At 36.4% G+C, this 23,965-nt stretch overlaps 5 protein-coding genes across 41 annotated transcripts in view; 3 read left to right on the plus strand and 2 right to left on the minus strand.

Annotated features, from left to right (window-relative positions):
* pcif1 (phosphorylated CTD interacting factor 1) overlaps positions 1–9,057 on the minus strand; it is a 28,935-nt gene extending 19,878 nt beyond the window's left edge. Inside the window, 5 exon segments of the mRNA NM_001423772.3 lie at positions 1,213–1,355; positions 2,714–2,851; positions 3,772–3,896; positions 3,974–4,116; positions 8,986–9,057. Coding sequence (NP_001410701.1) covers positions 1,213–1,355; positions 2,714–2,851; positions 3,772–3,896; positions 3,974–4,097 — 530 coding nt within the window. The 5' untranslated portion in view covers positions 4,098–4,116; positions 8,986–9,057.
* The window catches only part of slc12a5a (solute carrier family 12 member 5a), a 2,560,186-nt gene that overhangs the window by 1,342,642 nt on the left and 1,193,579 nt on the right, over positions 1–23,965 (minus strand). The window lies entirely within an intron of this gene.
* Positions 1–23,965, plus strand: part of nav1b (neuron navigator 1b) — a 947,042-nt gene that overhangs the window by 583,246 nt on the left and 339,831 nt on the right. The window lies entirely within an intron of this gene.
* Positions 1–23,965, plus strand: part of LOC148679702 (uncharacterized) — a 378,972-nt gene that overhangs the window by 160,602 nt on the left and 194,405 nt on the right. The gene's annotated exons all lie outside the window — the stretch shown is intronic.
* pltp (phospholipid transfer protein) overlaps positions 13,682–23,965 on the plus strand; it is a 36,810-nt gene continuing 26,526 nt past the window's right edge. For 17 of the 37 annotated variants that reach the window (XR_015492673.1, XR_015492672.1, XR_015492676.1 and 14 more), the window contains 3 exon segments: positions 21,399–21,471; positions 22,134–22,257; positions 22,333–22,432. Coding sequence is in view for 3 of the 37 variants with exons in the window: in NM_001003519.1 (NP_001003519.1) it covers positions 22,149–22,257; positions 22,333–22,432 (209 nt within the window). In the remaining 34 variants the exon portion in view is untranslated. 37 annotated transcript variants of the gene reach the window in all.

Raw genomic sequence — 23,965 nt, forward strand, 5'->3', positions numbered from 1 at the left:
AAAAAAAACAAACATTAAAAAATTTAAAAAAAAATATTACATGATAAAAACAAATTTGTATTACAATAAAAAGTTACTTAGACAAATATATAGGATATAAATAAATAAAATTCACATAAAAATATATTCAAAGTTAAACATGATTTTTTTATTTTTTTAGCTCAATTTTTGATAAATAATTTAAGATTCTTCTTGGTGGTACCTTTTTAAAAATGTCCATCACAGTACTGTCCTGTTTGTCTAATGGTGTTCGAACTTTCACACTTTTTAACAAAATATTTTTCATGGTAAGGGCAGCTAATAGGGCATATGCGGAAGTATGCTAAAGGACTTTTAATTTGACAGTAACCTGGGTAAAATGTTTCCGGTGAACTGTATACCATTCTAAAATCGGTGCGTTTAAGGTCTGTTTTCTTTAAAAAAATCAGCGATCTCCACTGGCTGAGTGATTTCTAATATCAGATTGTACAAGAAGCACTGCATTAAATTACATTTTCCCCACCATGTCTTTAAAATATGAACATTTATTTTAGTCCAGCATATATCCTGATGGGCCTGACAAGTCTATTTAACTGATTCTATTTTAATGACATTACAACATCAATGCTGTAAAAGGAACCGTGTATATAATGGAAAAAATTCACATTAACCGTTCACCGGAAGTTTATCAGTATGGGAAGAAACACTAGAAGAAACATATACCCTATTACACATCTCTGCAAAAAAACAAATCAGACTGCTTTGTGAATTTCACGTATTGATTATTTTTAGAAACGCAACTCTTGCAAATAAGAAGGGAGCAGTGAATTACTAGTACAAGCTATATATATATATATATATTTATATATATATATATATATATATATATATATATATATATATAGCTTGTACTAGTAATTCACTGCTAATGTGTTAGTAATATCCTGACTCACTAATTGACAACAAAACTGTGTTTATCATTTCTTTTTGCACATTAGTCTTACAAAATAGCATCAACATTGTGTAACTGAAGGATGAAACCATCTTATTTAACTGTAGACAGTGAACTACAACACTGTTTTTCTCAGACACTCTATTATCGAACAGAGTCTGATAGAAATGACAACAACTTTAACATGTCTTTAAAAAAAGTCTAGAATCAGGAATGCAACCTAATCAAGTGCTACGTAGGATGTAACCCACTGTATAGGAACAAACGGAGTCTATACTCACACAGAGGGCCGGTACGGTGCAGGTGCAGGCGTACTGGCCTGGCCTTGTTTCTCATCTGTGGTGGTGTTAACCCAAGGTTTTACTCCTGGTGTACTGGGAGAAATGGGGACAGTGGGAGTTGTTGGAGTGGCTGGAATCTCAACCTGAAATCAAAACGAATTCAGAAACATTGTTCACTACACTATGTTCTTTTAACCCTTGTGCTAATTGACTACCCTTTCATTAAGTTTGGGGCTGTTTTTGCCCCATTCACTTCTATTATAAAGACATTTATTGAAAACCATGACACCATTTTATTATGTATTCTTAATTTGTACGTTAAACACTAATTATGTTTACTATGATTTGAGAGCTGAGCTGATTGTTTTGACTTTCAGGCATATCAAGGTAAGAGCGCAAAGGTCTCTTACACACACACACACTTTACTCCATTTGAACTAAGCTTTTTTTGAACTACAGCTGATAATCAACAGTAAAAATGAGAAATGTTACCTCTTCCCAAACAAGAATACAAAATAATATGGTGTCATGGTTTTGCAATCAAAAAATGTCATTATAATGAAAGTCAATGGGGCAAAAACAGCCACCAACATAATGAAAGAGTTGTAAATTCGCCCAGAGTTTTTTAGGGTGCTTCCACACCTGTGAATCGATTCAGTTGTTCCGAAACAGAGATTAGAATTGTTACATTGTTGCTCTTTGCTCTTGGAGCGGTTTGCTTTTACAAGGCAAAGTTTTTTAATCGGACCAAAAGAGCTAAAACAAGTCACGTGCGAGTAAACTCTCCTCACATTGGTCAGAGTGTCAGGGTTTATTTTGCAGCGTCCCGCTCAGCTGTCAGGAGAGGTGTTGGTTTAGTGGTAATCAACAGGGTGCGCGCGACGTGTCTGAGGAGGGTTGCAGGGGGGAGGGGTGAGAAGGGTGCGCGACGATGCCTATCTGAGGACTGGGAGGGAGACGCGAGATTACCGGGAGATCATCACTCGTTTGCGGGCATCTGGAGACTCGCGAAACTTCCCGCCATGCTCATAATTCTCTCTTCATATAGCTGTATGCCTATTACATATGCATAAAACACTGTGATATAACCGCGCTCGGATCGGATCGCGTTCTCACTGCAATCGAACCGCTCCAGGGTTTGTTTTAATCGAGCCGAGACCACCTCATTCAAGCGATCTCGGAGCGATTACTTTGGCGCGGAACAGAGCGCGATTGCCCTGTTCACATATGCCAAACGAACCGCGCTAACTGGACAAACGAGATACGTTCCGAAACAAAAGTGTAGGTGTGAAAGCACCCTAAATCTTCGAAGCATTTTCCCAAAATATGTGTCAAAATAAGGTTGGTCACCTAAAATCATCCCATTTGTTTAAAACACAGAGAAAGTTGAGGCCAAATTAAGATGTAAGATTGGATGAAAACATCACCAACAGTACAAGGGTTTAATATCAAATAGGCATGGTACTTCATATTTATTTCTGCTATTTTGAAGGACACTGACCTTTGGCCTCTTGAAGCTGTTAGGGCCCGCTTGAGAAGCATCCTCTGATGGATGTCTTTTACGCTGCCCGTTTCCCAGACCTGCATCAGCATTCGCCTCACCAGAGGCTGGAGCTGCATTCAATCCCAGAGGATCTGACTGAAAAAATAAAAAACAAACACAGGAGTGTTGTTACTGTTCATGAAAAACTAGTAAAAACTTATTTTAGTAATAAAAAAAAACATGAAATAAAAAAAACTATATACAGATTTTTTTCCAAATACAACTAATAATTAAGAAACTAAATTAATAAATAATTATGCTAAATAGACAGTTCTGAGTTTCTTTCTTCTGTTCAACACAAAAGAAGATATTCTTATATAAGCGTGCTGGAAAGCTGTAACCATTGACTTCCATAGTATTAGCCAGTGGTTGCAGGTTTTCAACATTCATCAAAATATCTTCTTAAGTGTTCAACAGAATAAAAAAAAACTCAAAGATTTGGAAACACTTAAGGGTAAGTAAATTTTAATTAGAGTGAACTATCCCTTTAACTGTTTATTTTAATGCCAAGTCAGCATTGAAGGCTTGATGGCAAAACAAAGGGCAGTAAATCAAGTTACATCAATACAAACAACCAGAAAAACAAAGCAATTCAAATTATATAAGATTCTGCAAACTGAAATAAAGAATAAAGATTTTTTTTATAATAAAAATGGTAAAAGCACATAAGTCTGTGATATAATGTGCATGATATTTACAGCTTTGCTTAAAGTCTCTTGCTTTTAGTGTATCATTTCTTCATATCAAATTAACAGTAAGAGGGGCGTGGCTAGGAAAATACTAGCTGAAGTGTCAAACTGACATCATCAGAAGAGGACTGCCACTCCAAAACGTACAAGCAAATGCTCAGAATTAGATTGAAGATTACCAAAACAGATAAACTAATTAATTGTTCACCAAAAGAATAACAATGTGCTCTAGCAAACTCAACATTGTAAGTTCTGATTTCACAGACTTTAATCGCGTTTGCATGATTAAATTATAATTGTCGCCTATTCATGCAAGCCTGTACTTACAATGACATCATGCTGTCCCAGGACAGGCATCTCCCACAGCGACTGGTTAGTGAATCGATTGAAGTAATACGGCCGGTTCTCCCTTTTACTCCAACATTTTGACCATCCAGCCTGGATCAGCTCATCTGGAAGCGAAACTAAAATTCAGACCAGTGCAGACCAAATGACGAAATAAAGATCCCACTGATCATTTTTCACAGACCTGGCAGCTCTTGGATGGGTTTGCTGGTCGAGGGTGAGAACGGAGCCGCCTGTGACGTGGACCCGGTGGGCGACATGACCAATGCCGAGTCTGCCTTAATTGTTGTGTGGTTTTCACTCGTCATAGCTCCTCATTTGTCCTGTCTGAAGCAGAAGTCAAAGTCAGTTTTATTGTCAAATCTGCCACTGTATATAAGTACAGAGAATTGAAATTACAGTACTCTTAGACCAGGGATGGGCAAACTTGATCCTCGAGGGCCGGTGTCCCTGCAGAGTTTTGTTGTAACACTAGTCAAACACACCTGAACAAACTAATCAGTGTCTTCAAGATCACTTGAACTCTATAGGGAGGTCTGTTTGAATAGGGTTGGAGCTAAACTATGCAGGACACTGACCCTCCAGGATTAAGTTTGCCCACACCTGTCTTAGACCCTGGGTGCATACAAATAACAACAAACACTACAAGAGGAACGTAGATATACAATAAATACAAACAATTTTAGTACAAATTAAGAGAACAAAACGCAAATACAAAATATAGAAGAACACCATATACATATAAGGGCACAGGTGTTTCCTTTTCAAACGCCTTCTTGATACTGGGAAAATATGTGATGTTGTTTAATATAGCAATAATATTCTTTGTGATTTAAGATCTCCCTCAAGAAGTTAACCTGGTGAACGAGTGAGCTACTGTGGTGCCATGAGAGACCTTGTGACTAGTCTGTGTACACTTAAGTGTAGTTTTTTTTTTATATGTGTGTGTGTGCTTTAAAAAAAAAAAATAAATAAATAAATAAATAAATATATATATATATATATATATATATATATATATATATATATATATATATATATATATATATATATATATATATATACATACATACATACACATATACACACACACACACACACAAAGTCAGAATTATTAGCCTCTCTGTTTATTTATTTATTTTTTTTATTTCTGTTTAACGAAGTGAAGATTTCTTCAACACATTTCTTAACATAAGTTTTAATAACTCACTTCTAATGATGACAGTAAATGACATGGATCATTTAAAAAAAAGATCTATGTTTGACTAGATATTTTTCAAGACACTTTTGAACAGCTTAAAGTGACATTTAAAGGCTTAACTAGGCTAATTAGTTTAACTAGGAAGGTTTGGGTGATTAGGCGAGTTATTTTATAATGATGGGTTGTTCTGTACAGTCAAAAATTGCCTAAAGAGGATAATAATTTTTTCCTTAAAATGGCTTTTAAAAAAAAAATCAAACTGCTTTTATTCTAGCCAAAATAAAACAAATAGATTTACTCTAGAAGAAAAAATATTGTCAGACATACTGTGAAAATGTCTTTGCTCTGTTAAACATCATTTGCGAAATATTTAAAAAAGAAAAAAAATGAAAGGGGGGCTAATAATTCTGACTTTATCTATATGCTAGTGTGCCTCAAAGCAGTGACAAAATTTGCATTTAAGATATAAAAACCTGATATAAACATATAGAGCTTGCAGTTTGTCACTTGAGCTTAAATGGATCAACAATTTTTTCACGTCACCTCATAGTTTAAAAAAAACTACACACACACACACACACACACACACACACACACACACACACACACACACACACACACACACACACACACACACACACACACACACACACACACACACACACACACACACACACACACACATATTTTTATATATCTATATTTGTTAGCAGAATTTGCTGTTTATTTGTTCTTTTGCTTTTGGTTAGGGTTAATTTTGTTACTTTGCTGGATTATTGTTGGTTTTCACTATCATACACTGTAAATAAACCAACAATTAGCAGTTTACTTTAGTAAGTAGTGCAAGCACAATGCAAATGTGCAATATTCGCATCACAGAATCAGCAATGTCGAGTTGGGATTATAGTTGACCACGCACTAGAGTTCAGAATATTGTGGACCTATTGCCAAGTTTACTTTTTTACTGTACTGTTTAGCAAATTTAAACCATTCAGGCACAATAAATGATAACTATTGTGGCTAAAATATTATTTGTATAAGTTTATTGTCAAGATTATTCATTCCTTTTTACATTAAATTATTCAATTTATGTGCACGAGTATTTTTTAGACTTCATAGAAGATCCTATAGCACTATTTTTCATTTGTATATTTTGCGCAGTTGCATTTACCTATGCTTGTAACTAATTTGTTTACTATATTTTATGCAGGTACACTCCCCTAAATCATGAGTTCTTTCAAAATTCAGTTAATCAAACACCTGGTGAAATTGTATCCATATCGCAATGTACATCACAGAAAAACTAAATATCGCATTGTCAGTTTATTTTTGTATTGTTCAGCCTTTAAAAAACAAGAAATAGATTTCATTTAATCCAATTCCAGCTAAAAACAACTGTCAAGGTGCAAACATTTAAACTTTAAAACACTATTACTGAAAGCAAACTGCAGCAGATATTTTTATTCTTATTGGCTGTTGTGATTTTCCTTTCTTGTCTCGGCTTCTACCATTACTATTTACTTCCAACGCAATGTTTACCTTTGGGACACTCTAGCCAATAGCAGAACAGCACATAATAGGAAGGCTGGGTTTTATATATATATATATATATATATATATATATATATATATATATATATATATATATATATATATATAAAAGGTACGACCTCATCCGATTGGTCAAATGTGGCTAAAAATGTATTGCACAAATAAGTTGTATATATTATCGAACAGCTCTAGTTTTGACTAAATGATAGTACAGTTTACCAAGGTTATATTAACTCTAAATGTTGTGTTTATGGTCTGAGAAACTCCATGTATATGCAAACTAGCAGTCAGAGTAAACAGGGCAAAAAAGTCAAATAAAAGTTACTGATATGATTTTAACATATTTGGGTTGCTTGACCCCTCAAAAAAAAAAACAATAATAAAATACAGTACAAGTTGGTTTAATTCAACTTTATTAATCAAGAAGGGATGATTTAGCTCTGGTCACACAAATTGTTTACACTGTTAGGTAAGAAAAGAGTTTTTTGAAAGTTCGCCATGAATGGAAGAATATTTTTTAACTGTCCTTTATTACAGCATGACAGAAATATGTATTTTGTGTTCTCGAACTCAAAGGAAATGAATGAAACAATCATAAAAATAAAAGAGTGAAACTTTGGATCTCATTTTAATACATTTACAAACAGACCCCAAAAGCGTTTGATAAAACAGACATGACTGCACCAAATAGAAACAGTACAAGTCAGATCAAGTTTGATAAATTACAGAAGAATAATTTAGCTGTGGTCACACAAATATTAAGAACCAGAAGAGAAAAACATGTGAATGGAGAAAATAATCTAGGGTGAGTGATGTATTTTATTCTGCTTAGGTGAAAGTGAAAGGAAAACTTATGATGATAATAATGAAACTTAAACATAGTAATGAAAGTGAAACACATTAGCTGCACATTTACTAACAGAGCACAAAAGTGCTTCATAAAACCTAGAAATAACTAAAAACACAAAAACATCATTCATAAACTGCTTGGCAATCCTACACAACATACGTAAAAGTAAATAAATTGATGTTGATAGGAACTGAAACAGTAGTATTCATACAGAAACATGAACATGTAGAAATTACACACTTTATACCAGTTTTTCAGGATGTACCAGATTTTCTAGGTATGAGTGAAAGCAAAATGTAAATGTCTGCTTTATTCTTAAGGTCTGATAACCTCTTTAAAATTTCAAATTGAAAAAAATTACAATTATATAATTTCAGAAGAGTTAAGAAATCAATATTGGACAAAATAAGCCAGATTTTCAATGACAACAAATGAAAGCAACAGACATTTTCTGAAAAAAAAAACTCAATTTTAATATATCAGTGCTAACAAGCTAACATAAAATATTAACATTTTACTCAAACTTGTGCACAAGAACCCAGTATTTACATTTTTGCATATAAAATATGAGCATCTTCTAGGTATACCATGGTATTAGCCTACCTCAGTAAATGTAAAGGGATTGCATTATGTATTGGTCTGCCCCGAGTTTTCGTCGGTTTAAATAATAATATCAAGTAATTTACCTTTGTGTCAGAAAACAAAACAAATTCCCACAAATAATCACTACAAAAGTAATACAGCGCGAACACTTCAGTAGAGATGGCATGGGCTAGCAAAACTGAACGTTACCACATAATCACCATCGATGTTATGTTTACTAAAGCTAGGTATCGAAGCATACATCGTGTATCTGCTCAAGACAAATCTATTTACTGCCTTTATCTTGGTAATAAATCAAACACATATAACAGTTTCCCAAAATAAAAAGTACGTTATTATGATGCGAACACTACAGTAGAGATGGCATCACGAAGTAAAACGACTGTACCACATAATCACCATTGATGTTGTGTTTACAAAAGCTAGTTATCGAAGTATACATCATGAATCTGCTCAAGACAAATGTGTTTACTGCGTATATCTCGGTTAATAAGAGCGCAAATGAGCGAAAGAAGGACACGCATGCGCTTCTACGCCGCCCACCCCAGATCGAGCCGCCCGAAAACAAACCCGAAGGAGGAGGAGAAAAACAGCCAACAAAGAGCTACGGCAGCACACGTCCGATGTGCTGCGAGAGCGGGTAAAATAACACCAAATGGCGGAGCTTCTGGCTTCATTTGGGCACAGAAAGGACCAGGACAGACATGGCCATCACCCTAGTGTGTCAAAGTGCTCATTTATTGAGTTTAAACCCAGTCAATCTTCGACTGTTTCAGCCACAAATTTTAGGCGCGCATTTTTCTTCGTGGAAACGGTCGACAAGATGGCGCGCGCTCTAGTATGGTGTCGCCGCGCTCACTGCGCATTATAATGTCTGTTTATTGCGTGCATTCGGCACGTTTGCAGCAACCGCTGGGACAGTTGTGTGCCCCGTGCATTCCGCCACACGCCTACAGGTCTAGCGCTGCTCTTCAATGGCTGAATCCCTTACCTTGGAGAGGTTTGTTTGGAGTCCTCAATAGGCTTTGCGCTATTCGGTTCGGACCCGCCTCCGCCTCTCCCTCCCCACCGACTCCGCCATCTTGTATCGGGCACTCGGACGCGGTTAATGCGCAGGCGCGGGTTTAGTTGCTATCCGCAGTGGAAGCCGTCAAACCCGCGCCGCCATTTGTAGAGAGGCAGAATTTCAATCTGTAAAATGAAATAACGGAGTTTGGTCATTTATAGGAAAATGTTATTTTGAATGTTCTCGATTTTTCTCCTGAAAATGTTTTTATATATATTTTTAATATGTCAGTATATGTTTTTAACCTCGTGTCTTTTGTTTTTAATATATAGGCCTATTTCTGTTTGGCTGTTGCTGAATTTAATGTACAGTTATAAATATTAGTGCTTTACACATTCATTTGAATTACTTCAACCATTTCTAAATCAATTCCTTTTATATTTTAAAGTTTATATATATCTTTTTTTCTTGATTTTATATTTAAAAAATCTAAACACTATTTAATAGTTTTATTTAAATTGTTTATTTATTTGGCAGTGGCAAAATCATTTTTGGCTAATAAAACCCAATCATAAAAATACAATTATATAAAATATAACATTTATACGTATATTTCCCATGGAAAAAGTTTGCAAATAAAAGTAAATGAAGATTTACTCTAACACATACTTAAAAATCATAAATTCTATCACATTTTCTGGGACTGCTCAGTTATTTAAAAATACTGGAAAGAAAAACAATGCCATATACAATATATTGTGATACTTTGTGAGACCCTTTGACTGTAAAACTGAGGAATGGTTAAAAAGGGATAAATATCCAATGAATATTTTGCTGGTGGATGTCAAAAAGAGCATTACCAAAAAATGGTTGTCATATGAAAGTCCTACCCTAAATGCGTGGATGGGAATTACAATGGAAATTTATCAAATGGAACAAATTACTGCATTTGTAAATCAGAAAATGGAACAATTTAATTCATTCTGTGAAAAATAGACCAGCAACGTCCCATAGACCTAAACTTTTCTGTTAACCTAAAATTGGAAGGATCACACCCTACATAGTTTTGTTGCTGATGTGTAAATCCTATTTTACTGGTTTATTTACTTATTTTTACATTTTTAAAAAATCTCTTATTTAATTGTATTTATTTAAATTATTATTTTTTTATTATTATGTATAACAAATCTACATGCGCACATAGCAAAGCATATACTGCTGAAAGAAAAAGTGGATGTACAGAATTTGTGTTTACATTTGTGAGTGTATTCAGATGTGTGATCTCTAACATGTATACTTGATGCAAGTGTAAAACTTTTTGAGAAAATAAAAACGATAATTAAAAAAACATAAATTGATTTACTTGATCAATTACTGATGTACTTGATTTACAGTCAATAAATACTAAACAGTATATTCATACAGAAAAATATGAATTTTATTGCTTACAAAAAGTAATAAATGAAACTGTAATCCTCACCGTGTCATTCGTAATCCACTAATAAAACCTGTAAATGTCTTTTTTGTAAGTCCTTGCTTATGAACTCTATTACATTTCTGCATATCATGCATCATTACGTGTTTTGAACTATATTTATCTATTCCACAGTTCAAAATCTGCCCATTTCCTATATTTTTGCATCATTTGCCCTATAAACTGGACAAGTCTTGTGCAGTTTTTGCATTTATTGGAACCCGCATGGACCCAAGATTCTCATAAAAATCAGTCAAGTTTGGTGAAGGAAAAATCATGGTTTGGGGTTACATTCAGTATGGGGGCGTAAGAGAGATCGGCCGAGTATTAAGACATTTGTGCTGCCCATTACATTACAAACCACTGGAGAGGGCAAATTTTTCAGCAGGATAGCGCTCCTCATACTTCAGCATCCACATCAAAGTTCCTGAAAGCAAAGAAGGCTCACCAGGATTGGCCAGCCCAGTCGTCAGTAATGAACATTATTGAGCATGTCTGGGATAAGATAAAGGAGGAGGCATTGAAGATGAAACCAAATAATCTTGATGAACACTGGGAGTCCTGCAAGAACGCTTTCTTTGCCATTCCAGATGACTTTATTAATAAATGATTTGAGTCATTGCAGAGATGGATGCAGTCCTCCAAGCTCATGATGGAGTCAGACACAATATTCATTCTGTTTTAACTGCAGCATGACTTTATATTCTCTACTGGACATTATTTCTGTAAAGGTGACAAGACTTTTGTCTAAGGTTAATAATATTAATCCCCTTTTGAAAGACCTTTTTTGATTGTCTACAGAACGATACCAAAGACTTATAGTTAAACCTTTAAACTGCAGTTTAGTCCCTTGCAAAATAACCAGTAAAATAGTATGTACTGCTATCATAACGAAAGACAAAAAATAAAATGTTAATAAGGCTTTTATGTTTCTGCAGTGCACCTGGAAAGTATTCGTAGCGCTTCACTTTTTCCACATTTGTTTATGTTACAGCCTTATTCCAAAATGGATTAAACTCATTTATTTCCTCAACATTCTACACACAATCCCCCATAATGACAATGAGAAAGAAGAGTTTTTGAAATTGTTGCATGTTCATTGAAAATAAAAAACCTGAGAAATCACATGTACATCAGTATTCACAGCCTTTGCTCAATACTTTGTTGATGCACCTTTGGCAGCGATTACAGCCTCAAGTCTTTTTGAATATGATGCCACAAGCTTGGCACAGCTGCCTTTGGGAGTTTTTGCCCGTTCCACTTTGCAGTATATCAAGCTCTATTAGGTTGGAATGGGAAGTGACGTTGTCCAGTCATTTTCAGATTTTTCCTGGGATGTTAAATAGGATTTAGGTCTGGGCTCTGGCTGGGCCACTCAAGGACATTCACCGAGTTGTTGTGAAGCCACTCCATTGACATTTTGGCAGTGTGCTTTGGGTCATTGTCCTGCTGCAAGATGAACCATCGCCAGTCTGAGGTCAAGAGCACTCTGAAGCAGGTTTTCATTCAGGATGTCTCTATACCTTGCTGCATTCATCTTTCCCTCTATCCTGACTAGTCTTCCAGTTCCTGCTGCTGAAACACATCCCCACAGCATGATGCTGCCACCACCATGCTTCACTGTAGGAATGGTATTAGCCTGCTAATGAGCGCTGCCTGGGTTTTCCTAATTGTAACACCTGGCATTCACTCCAAAGAGTTCAATTTTTGTCTCATCAGACCAGAGAATTTTGTTTCTCGAGGTCTGAGAGTCTTTCAGATGCCTTTTGGCAAATTCCAGGCGGGGAGCAGCTTTCGTCGCTACCATACAGGCCTGATTGGTGGATTGCTGCACAGATGGTTGTCCTTCTGTAAGGTTCGCCTCTTTCCACTGAAGAATGCTGAGCTCAGACAGAGTGACCATCGGGTTATTGATCACCTCCCTGACTAAGACCCTTCTCCCCCGATCACTTAGTTTAGATGGCCGGCCAGCTCTAGGAAGAGTCCTGGTGGTTGAACATCTTCCACTTACGGGTGATGGAGGCAGCTGTGCTCATTGAAACTTTCAGAGCAGCAGAAATGTTTCTGTAAGCTTCCCCAGCCTTGTGTCTCGAGACAATCCTGTCTCGGAGGTCTACAGACAGTTCCTTTGTCTTCATGCTTGGTTTGTGCTATGACATGCACTGTCAACCCTGGGATTGTATATAGACAGGTGTACGCCTTTTGAAATCATGTCCAATCAACTGAATTGACCACAGGTGAACTCCAATGAAGCTGCTGAAACATCTCAAGAATGATCAGTGGAAGCAGAATGGACCTGAGCTCAATTTAGAGCTTCACGCCAAGTCTATGAATACTGATGTACATGTGATTTTTTGTAGGTTTTTATTTTTAATAAATTTGCAACAATTTAAAAAACTATTTCTTCTCATTGTCATTATGGGGTATTGTGTGTAGAATGTTGAGGAAATAAATGAATTGAATCCATTTTGGAAAAAGGCTGTAACATAAACAAAAGAGGAAAAAGTGAAGCGCTATCAATATTTTCCAGATGCACTGTATTCTGAGCTCTTTATGTTCCTAAATGAAAAATAGGTAATTGAGATTATCGTCAGGTCGTTTATCAGTGGCTGATAGTCTACTTCAAGGCCTCCGCTGTATAGGAGGAAAACTAATGACATAGTCTCCATTGGTGTTGTGTCTAAACTTGTGCTACTGATCTGCTGGTACAAAGACCACGTGACGCATTTCCTCGCCCCCTCTTTTTTTAAACACAAATAAATATAACCCCCAAATAGAGAAAGTTTAAAAAGTGCTCGCCCTGTAATTGGTGACCAGCAGCATTTAATAACACTCTGAGCTCCACCTTTTGGTTCCCTGTGGTTTTAAGTTGAACTCATTTCATGCATCATGTGATTCCGTGAAGACCTTGTAAAATGGCCTTCTGGGAATCTAATTTAAGGTTTAGTCTACAAAAATTAAAGAGCTGGAGACTCTCTGAGGTTTCTCGTCCACAGTGTTAGCTAGAAATAATGAAAACTGTTGGAAATAAAAGCAACTATGCAGGTTTTGGACAATGAAGCTGATTTCACAATTCTGTGTTGCATAATTTAATCTAAATTTTTCTCTCTTTTTTATTGCACATAATTGAATTGTTGCCGCGGGGTCATATGACAGGAGGCGTAGAGAAACACCCTTATAAATTCTGACTGCCTATAAAGCGGGAATGTGAACCCATTCCTAAAGAAAAAGGAATACAGAGAGGATTGTAACTTTCACTGAAGACTTCAAGAAAATATCAGAGAGATTCTTGTGTCTTGAGTGATCCAGCCTGCATTTCCACACTGCTGTAAGTATTTTGCTATTGTGAAAGGACCTACAAAGGTATTTGGGAGGGAAATAAGGGAATAAGCTGGTGAAAAATGCTTGCACAAAATGTGTACAAAGTTTATGTGATTTCATTTCGTGACAACATTGAAAAGGGAACAAATGGCCTCCCAGAACAAACGGAGGTAGGATTCATTTTTATTTGTTTAAAAGGCTATTTTGGGGAATTTAAGAGGGGCAATAATATTTTAGGATATCACTGGTCTGTTGCATGTCTTTATGTGATGTTTTTTAAATATGTATTTTATTTATTTTTGGTCAACACTAGATAGCTATGGTATATGTTACTGTAGTTTTGCCCTTTGACCATAATACCTGAAATGTTTAAATATTCTACAATTTGCTGTAATATATTAGGAATTTTTATATTTAATTCTTAAAAATACTTTTTATATTTATAAATGATTAACCTATGAATAATATACACTGTATATTATATATATATATATATATATATATATATATATATATATATATATATATATATATATATATATATATATATATATATATATACACTGTATATATATACAGTGTATATTATTTATAGGTTAATCATTTATGTATATATACATACATACATACATACAAACATATATATATATATATACATATTTATATATATATATATATATATATATATATATATATATATATATATATATATATATATATATACATACATACATTATTTTAAACTTAATTTTAATTTTTAAATAAATATATATATATATATATATATATATATATATATATATATATATATATATATATATATATATATTTATATCATATTATATTATATTATATTATATTATATTATATTATATTATACATTTTTAATCAGCCAATCACATGGCAGCAACTCAATGCATTTAGGTATGTAGACATGGTCAAGACGATCTGCTGCAGATCAAATCGAGTATCAGAATGGGGAAGAAAGTAGATTTAAGTGACTTTGAACCCTCTCTTTTTGTTGGCTAGTCTGAGTATTTCAGAAACTGCTGCTCTTATGGGATTTTCATGCACAACCATCTCTAGGGTTTACAGAGAATGATTTGGGGGATATTATGGCACACATTGCGCCCATTAGTACCAATTGAGCATCGTGTCAACGCCACAGCCTACCCGAGTATTGTTGCTGACCATGTCCATTCCTTTAAGACCACAGAGTACCCATCGTCTGATGGCTACTTCCAGCAGGATAACATGCCATATCATAAAGTGTGAATCATTTCAGACAGATTTCTTGTACATGACACTGTACTCAAATGGCCTCCACAATCACCAGATATTATTGCAATAGAGCAACTTTTGGATGCGGTGGAACGGGAAGTTCACATCATGGATGTGCAGCAGACAAATCTACAGCAATGTGATGCTATCATATCAATATGGAGCAAAATCTCTGAGGAATATTTTCAGTACCTTGTTGAATCTACGCCACGAAGGATTAAGACAGTTTTAAAGGCAAAAGGGGCTCCAACCCAGTACCTATAAAGTGGCCAGTGAGTGTAGTATAATATAGTTGAAAAATATGTTTACATCCACATTTGCTGCTTCATTGTTTCAAAATCAAAAACTTGGTAAAGTTGGTCTATTTTTTGCTTGTGTAACGTTGTTTTACTTACTGTGTTTGGTTTTTTTGGGGGTGTATTGACCCAGAGAAACAATCTTGTGTTTGTGAACTCCAGTAACCCCACTGCCTTCTCAAAGCAAACATCACCTTATGTGCAAAAACACGTGTGAGGAGCATTTCAACATGCACTGAATTGGATGTTCTTGGATGCTACCCAAAAAAACCCCACTTGATTTACTGCAAAACCATCCTTGCTGAAATGTAAAGACTTCTAACTTCATTTTAAAACAACGGTCTCTTATCAGTACATTGCACTCAAACAATGCATTAGTTGAAAGATACTGTTTCAGAGGGGTAATTACCATTGTATGCGTTAAAAGCTCCAGAGCCTATAGGATTGTACACAAAGGAAAGATGCGTTTGTGAACTCTTTCCGCCTGTCTGAGACCATCTTCTTTAAAGCGAGGTAAATCAGCCAGACCCTGGGGTCAATGACCTTACGAAGCCCATTTGTGGGACAGTTTGTTTTGGTCCTGTTTGTTCCTGTTGGTTATATCTGGGTGACTAAAGACAGCTGCCTCCAGCAACATTAAACACACACAAAAACACACACATGCGACCTCCAAGAGAGTGACTTTATTCAAGCTGCGCATCTCTGTTTTGCTGGTTATTTTGTGTCTCACTGTTACTTTCAGTAATTTGATTTAGGTTTAGTGGTTTAAACAATCCCTAAAATGTACCTCTGAGCCATGCGCATAAAAACTCTGCAACAGAACACATCACTCAATCAGGAAATAAGGACACTTTAAAGCTAAATTTTCATTCATTGATTCATTTTCTTGTCCGCTTAGTCCCTTTTTTAATCCGGGGTCGCCACAGTGGAATGAACCGCCAACTTATCCAGCAAGATTTTACGCAGCGGATGCCCTTCCAGCCACAACCCATCTCTGGGAAACATCCACACACACATTCACACACACACTACGGACAATTTAGCCTACCCAATTCACCTGTACCACATGTCTTTGGACTGTGGGGGAAACCGGAGCACCCGGAGGAAACCCACGCGAATACAGGGAGAACATGCAAACTCTACAGAGAAACGCCAACTGAGCCGAGGTTCGAACCCAGCGACCTTCTTGCTGTGAGGCGATAGCACTACCTACTGCGCCACTGCCTCGCCCAGCTAAATTTACAACGTTTATTTATTTTGCTAGCTCACATTGATATTCTTTAACTGAAAAATTAATCTGCACTTTAATCCACTGAAAAAAAAGTTTGTTTTGGTCATCTTCAATCAGTCTGAGCATCTGCTTCTGTGTTTGGAGAGACTGTACTTCTCTGATGACATTAGTTTGATGCTTCAGCAACTGTAGTCTAATCCACACCCCTCTTACCTTTAATTTATTATGAGGGAATGATGCAAAAAGCCCCGCCTCCTACTTAATATTCAGTTTCAGTTGGACGTCACTATCAACATTGAGATGTCCTGACATTTTAGGCCGTACTCACACTATGTACAGTTGCCTTGAACCGGGCCAATGCACGCTTGTCCCCCCTCCCGTCTCCCTCGATGGCCTGCATTCACATTACAATCGGGCCTGGGCACGCTTACGTCATCGATGCTGCGCTGTTCAGTAAGCGCTCTCGCTCAGCACAGTGGAGATTTCTCTAGTTATATCGCTTAGTCCTTAGGGATGCAGTGACACAGAGTCAGATATTTAACCGAACAGATCCGCCACTTTTAACGCTCATAAACAATCATAAAGTCCTCGTGCTGCAGGAGTTAAAGGCTGATTTATACTTCTGCGTCAAACGCCGGCGTATGCTACGGCGCTGACACATAGCCCTTCGCCATGGCCATCGCCGTCAATGACGTGCACCTCTCAAAAAATGTAACTACACGTCACAACGACGCGTAGCGTAAGCTCTGTGATTGGTCGGCTTGGTAGCGCTGACGAGTCTGGGCGGGCCCGAGAGCCGCGCGAATGGCGCGATCGATTGTTTACAAGTGTGGAGTCCCGTGAAGGAGCTCTGGATGTAAAGTTTTGTTTTGTGTTTACCTCATAGTTAAAGTTGTTGCACGTCCGCCGGTTCCTGCCTCAAAATGAGCGAGTTTGAGCCACTTGTACATCCCGGAAGTGTTCAGGAAAAGCAAAAAAGCAGCGAAGAAACTCGACACAGAGGAACCTTAACACCTCACTGCCAACTAGCGTTTCGGAAGTGTTAATGCAGACCGACAGAGACAGCGCGCAGAAGTATAAATGCACAGCTATGCGCGTAGCATGCGCCGTGGGTTACGCCGGTCACTTGATGCAGAAGTATAAACCAGGAGGTTTGCGTCTTTAATAAACTACGGCAGTTTGCGTTCACTGTACGGTAAGAATGATTATTAATTCCATATGAAACAGTCTCTTAAAAGTCACGTCTCGCTTTCAGTTTCGGGCTTTGACGCGTTTTGCACTCACACACAAGCGTACCGCGCCAAAGCCAAAGTGAACTGCGCTCAGGCCCACCTCTTCCAACCGGGCCAGGGCCGGCCAAGTGAACCGTGCCTGAGCCTGATTCAGCGCGCACACACTTCTCAAATGATCCGGGAAACTGGCTTGGGCACAGTATGGATAACATAGTGTGAGTAGGCCCTTATTCTACCCGTCAAATTATGCTACCAACACTGTATTTGAATGGTTCTGAGGTTGGGGTTAAGCCTGGTTTATACTCGACGTGTCCGCTAGTTTGCGTGAGTGCGCGCGGCGAATGTGACGTCATTGCGGTGTTTTGCGCGCGACATGATTTCGGCTGGCGGAGCGCATCATTTTTTTTGAGTCTCCAGCAAATAGTTTGCGCAGCGCCGCATTTGATTTGAATATAAAACACTTTGAAGAGATTTTGTCTGAAACAGAATGCCAGTATAGAAATATTTATGATCCGTGATCATAGGGGTAATCAGATGACCAATAATCATTGATTAGACATTGCAACAGCTGTGGAAAAGGAGGAAAGTTTCTGCTAAAAGGTTTAGAAAAACTTAAAGGATCAGTTTGTCTCCGCCATGGCAAAACTGTAGACCCAGGTGGTTTTAATACACAATTACAGAAATATGTTTTTCCACCATTCATAGGTTTAACAACACTGATGTATATATTACAAAACTAAAATGAAGAAATTATTTCTTTGATAACTGGGAAAGAATATAATCAGTTTACAATATACTAATGCCCTGTTTTTCTAGGCTTTATTGGTGATACTGCTCAGTAATGTAAATGTAAAGTATAGAGTACAGAAACAAGTGAATTGTGGAGTGATTGTGGACTGGGCTAAATGAAAAAAAAATAAAAAACGTCAGTTGAAGTTAGATTTATTAGATTTTTTTTTCCTTTTTTAAAAAAAAAATATTTCCAAAATGATGTTTCACAGAGCAAGAAAATTTTCACAGTATGTCTGATAGTATTTCTTCTTCTGGAGAAAGTCTTATTTGTTTTATTTCAGCTAGAATAAAAGCAGTTTTTAATTTTTTAAAAATTTTAAGGACAAAATTATTAGCCCTTTAATACTATATATTTTTCGATAGTTTACAGAACAAATCATCATTATACAATAACTTGCCTAATTACCCTAACCTGCCTAGTTAACCTAATTAACTTACTTAAGCCTTTAAATGTCAATTTAAGCTGTATAGAAGTGTCTTGAAAAGATATTAATTAATATAAAAAATATTAATGACAAGAGAACATGGGTTGCTCTGCAAATACATTTTAATTATGGCAAGAATAAAAGCAAAAAAAATACAATTAAAAAAAATAATATATATATATATATATAAATATATATATATATATATATATATATATATATATATATATATATATATATATATATATATATATATATATATATATATATATATATATTTTTTTTTTTTTTAAATATTTTTTTTTTAATTGTATTTTTACAATTAAAACATTTTAAACTTGTAAAACGTATTCTTGATCACATTTGATGATGATTGATGATCCTAGCAAACTGAAAAGACCTTTTTTTACTTGCTTTGCGCACGTCCTGTCTTGTTGAAATGGTAATACACAGCTGCCAATCAATTTGGTGGGCGAGCAAACCCGCTCCTATGTCAAGTTGCGGCGGGCCTCAAAATTAGAGGGATCTGGATGCTATTTTAACATCAGAAAATTTTTAAAAAGAGACTTATTGTGTTTATATCACCCTAATATGACTGTGGACACTATACAGGCCCGTAGCCAGGGGGAGGTTTGGGTGGTACCAATGAAAAAGCACCGAAAGCAGCCTATTAAAGTTCATTTTAATACTAGGCTGCGTATAAAAATCCAAAATCAAACAAAAAGTTTTTAGGGGTAGCTTAAATAATGTGTCGGTGCTCTTTGTGTAAAGGACTCATCAGAATAAACATCAAAAGTAAGTCCAAGGCACTCACAAAATGTGAAAAAATAACATTAAGCCTTTATTGACATGGCTGTTCCTTAAAACTGCGGAGGATACCCTGATGAAGTCAAGTGTTATCAAAAAGTGTAGGCGCAGTTTTAAAAATAGCAATGCCAGTTCAGGATATTTAAGATTTTTTTCTACACTCTTCGAGTGCCTCAGAACGACTTTTTGCTGTTAATAGTAATTAGGCTTGTTGTTAGATGAATTTTCAAAAGAGGCTAGAAGAAAATCGTGAAGCTCTTTTTTTATTTTTGTTTATTACAAATCTTTAGGAAATATTTTCAAAAATGGAGGATACAACAAGCTAATCCAGCTAAAATTAATTAAAATCCACTTATTGGAGTATTTAAACATCATAATTAAATAGAAAATTCAATTCAATTGAATTCAGCTTTATTTGTATAGCGCTTTTACAATGTAGATTGTGTCAAAGCAGCTTCACATAAATGGTCATAGTAACTGGATCAGGGTAGTTCAGTTTTTAGTGTTTAAGTTCAGTTCAGTTTAGCTCAGTTCAGTGTGGTTTGAAGTCATTATTGAGAGTCCAAACACTGAATAGCTAATTTATCGATGAGTAGCTTTTCAGATCCTGAACCATGCGAGCCAGTGGCGACAGCGGAGAGGGAAAAAAACTTCACTAATAGGGGAGTGAAGAAAAAAAACCTTGAGAGGACCAGACTCGGCACGACCATTTTAATTTCTCCACTGGCCAAACGTCTTGTGCAGAGCTTCAGTCACTGTGGTGGAGGCTGGAAGCTGGCCTCAGTGAAGACTCGTCTGTCCCTGGAGCGTCACTGGAACCAGTCTCATGTTCTCCACTCCCCCATGACCAACAGCGCAGCAGCAGCAGCTCAGGATATGGCCTGGTCACGGATATGGACACCTTGGGATCATCTCGTCGCTGGTCTTGGGTCCAATCAATGACTCTGCATAATCTGAGGACCTCGGGATGAGTATCCCCAGGTGGAAATGGAAAATAAAGGGAATAATTAGCGTAGCTGCTGTTCATAGTGTATATAAACAAGATGTAGAAACTTGTGAATGAGGTGAATAACTGCAAAAAAGTCCACATTTTGAGAAAAAGAACCACCGCTTTCACCAGGCATGCTACGGGCCTGCTATACTTACACATAGTTCTTTCCAAACAGCTTACAAAAGATGATTTTCACCATAGGTGCCCTTTCATCCTCTCACTGCACTCAAAAAAGTGTGTTGCTGCTTGTTCAAACTACTTATTAAATTGGAGTTGAATCAACACAAATCTTGAGGTTTTTTTTTGACACAACTTAATGGTTTTATATTCAATCCATGCACTTCAATTTGTAAAAACAGTTAACTTAATCGATTTGTGTTGGGACAACAGGAAGAAATTGTGTGGAACCCTGCATTTTTTACAGTGTGGTGATGCTGTAAGAGTCCCCCTCCTCCCTCCCTCTCTCTCTCTGCTGTCCATTCAGACGAGGCTCACAGTCAGTCTCTCCTCCTCTGCACTATAAACACACACGCAGACACAGACCCCTCACACACACTGCTACAGAAACAACAGAGGAAACACTTGGACCTCCAGGGCTGGATATTTTCTTACACTTGAAAGGCAAGATCATTCTCTAATTTGCTTTGCTGTCTCTGTATATTCAGCTGCCGTCAGCTTCTATTTTTACATTGCCGCACTGAAGAAGCTGTTTGGTGCAGGACTGCATGGAAAGAAAATGAGAGAAAAGGAGGAGGATGAAAAACTACAACATTAATGGACTTCCTTCCTCTCAGAGACCAGAGAGTAACACGTTGTATAACTAATAAACAAGAAGGGATTTGTTTGTGCAATTATGTTTAATTCAATCAATTCTCTAGTTAATTCTATTGCATTGTGTTAACTTGTAGAGTGTTTAATCTTGACTTATTTTTAATTCTTTATATTAAATTATTACTTATTTATGGAAAAGATACAAATTAGAGATGAACAAATATTAATAAGGCTTTTCATGTTAATATTTTTGGGTAATTCTTGGTTTACTTTACAAAATAAAGGTTTTTAAAGTGGAAATTTTGCATTTTTTTGTGCCCAAAGAACCTTTCAGTGATCAATTTTAAAATATTTTAGGTGTAAAGAACACTTTAATGTTTTATTTTTATCACAATAAAGTGCATAGTTCAATGGATAGATTCCATTAATGTCCAATCTTAAATTGTAATACTGTAAACACCTCCTAAATGTCTCTTAATCATTTATTTATTTAATAAATTGCTGTTTTTTAGGTCAGCTGAGGAATCATGGGACTGCTAAAAGTGTCTGTCGTCTTTATACTCTCACTCATCACAATGACATTAGCGGAGCCGCCTGGATGCAAAATCCGCATCACCAAAAAAGGACTGGAGATGTGTAAGAACTCGAACAAAACGTCCAATATTCAGCACATTTATAATCGTGTCGTCTCTAAAAGTTGATGTTTTGCAGTGAAGGCAGAGACCAAGAAGTTTGTGGAAGAAGAGCTGAGTAACATCACCATGCCAGAGATGCAAGGATCCGAGGGCCGTTTCCAGTACACCATCAATAAGTGTGTTTATACTTTATCTACTGGATTCCTACACTTGCAAATCTAAAGTATGTCCAAAATGGCGCCCTCATGTGGTCATTCTGACACAAGTGCTTCCAACTCATTCCAAATTAAAGGGATAGTTCACTGAAAATGAACATGTATTCACTATTTACTCTTCCGCAAGTGGTTACAAACCTTTGAGAGATTTTTTCTCAGTTGAACCAAAAGAAGATGATTTGAAGAAAGCTGAAAACTTATTAGCTTAGTAGGAAAACCAAATAATGTGTGATTTTCCAGTTTTCCTAAAATATCTTTTGTGTTCAATGAGAGAAAGTCAAAGAGGTTTAGAACAAATAAAAGGCGAGTAAATGACAGGAGTTTCAGTTTTGGAGGTGATTGCTTCTTTCTAAGGACACCTAGTGGTTAAACTAGACATTGCAATCCAAATTCAAAATATTGAAGAGGGTTTTTTGACTCCGCCCCTCCTTGACTATTCGCTTGTTAAGTGAGATGTCATGAGAAGCGGCTTCTGGGTCCAAGCGCTCTTTTCAACTGAATTGGGAGACTCATGAAATGGTAATAATAAACGTTTACAAGGCGATTTAATACTTTCACGATCGCAATATATATGTCCATGCCTAATATCCGATGGCCAGAAAGTGATTCATTTTTTTATATATAGTTAAATTTTTGGTATTTGTGATGCAGCAAGCCCAGAGATTGTTGTGGACACTTTGACTTTATTCAAAATTAACTTTAATGTATGATATGAATAAAAAGTGATCACAAACGAATGATTTCTCCACTCAAATGAATGGTGGCTTGGACCCGGAAACAGTATTACATACGTCACCAACACGTCACCACTTAACAAGCGGATACCTAAATGCAGGTTGCCAGATTACTGACACAAACAGAAGTGAGTGTGCCTGACGATTGAGCCTACAATACAACCTGCTAATGTTTTTGTTTGTAATGTTTTTATTATTTGCTAATTAAAATCTACCTCATAGATTTTTAATACTCTGAATCTGCGTGTCGGAAAGTTGCTAATGTCGCATTTTGAGCTACACCCACATATACTGAGGAGCCTTCAAGACTGAAAAGAAATATGTGTGATTTCCAACACAGTGATGAAAAAATTAATTAGGTAAACTGGCAGTGGGCATGTTATAAAGGCCAGAACAAAGAAAGACATTCTGACACGAAACGCACTTTACCAATGGAGAATAGCTGACTTTAGCATTGCTTTTCACAAAAACAAAATCCTTCAGCATGTCTATTAAATATCTGCAAGCATATTCAGGTTTTTGTATGCTTTATAAGAAGTTTAATCTCACCTACTCCCCCTAACTTTGAACTGGGGTACCTAAGAGATACAGAGTTGTACCGAACCCCGGAAGGGACGTAGTGGAGGAGAAAAAATTGGCTGGGTGAAAAAAAAATGGGTGAAAGAACAAAATGGGTGGGAGGAAAATATATATTTCTAAGTTTTTGCGTTCCCTTGCAAAGTTTTGTGTTATCTCGCAAAACTGTTTCTCCACAAACACT

Source organism: Danio rerio, chromosome 6, assembly GCF_052040795.2.
Source record: "Danio rerio strain M-AB ecotype USA chromosome 6, GRCz13ab, whole genome shotgun sequence".
Taxonomy (NCBI): domain Eukaryota; kingdom Metazoa; phylum Chordata; class Actinopteri; order Cypriniformes; family Danionidae; genus Danio; species Danio rerio.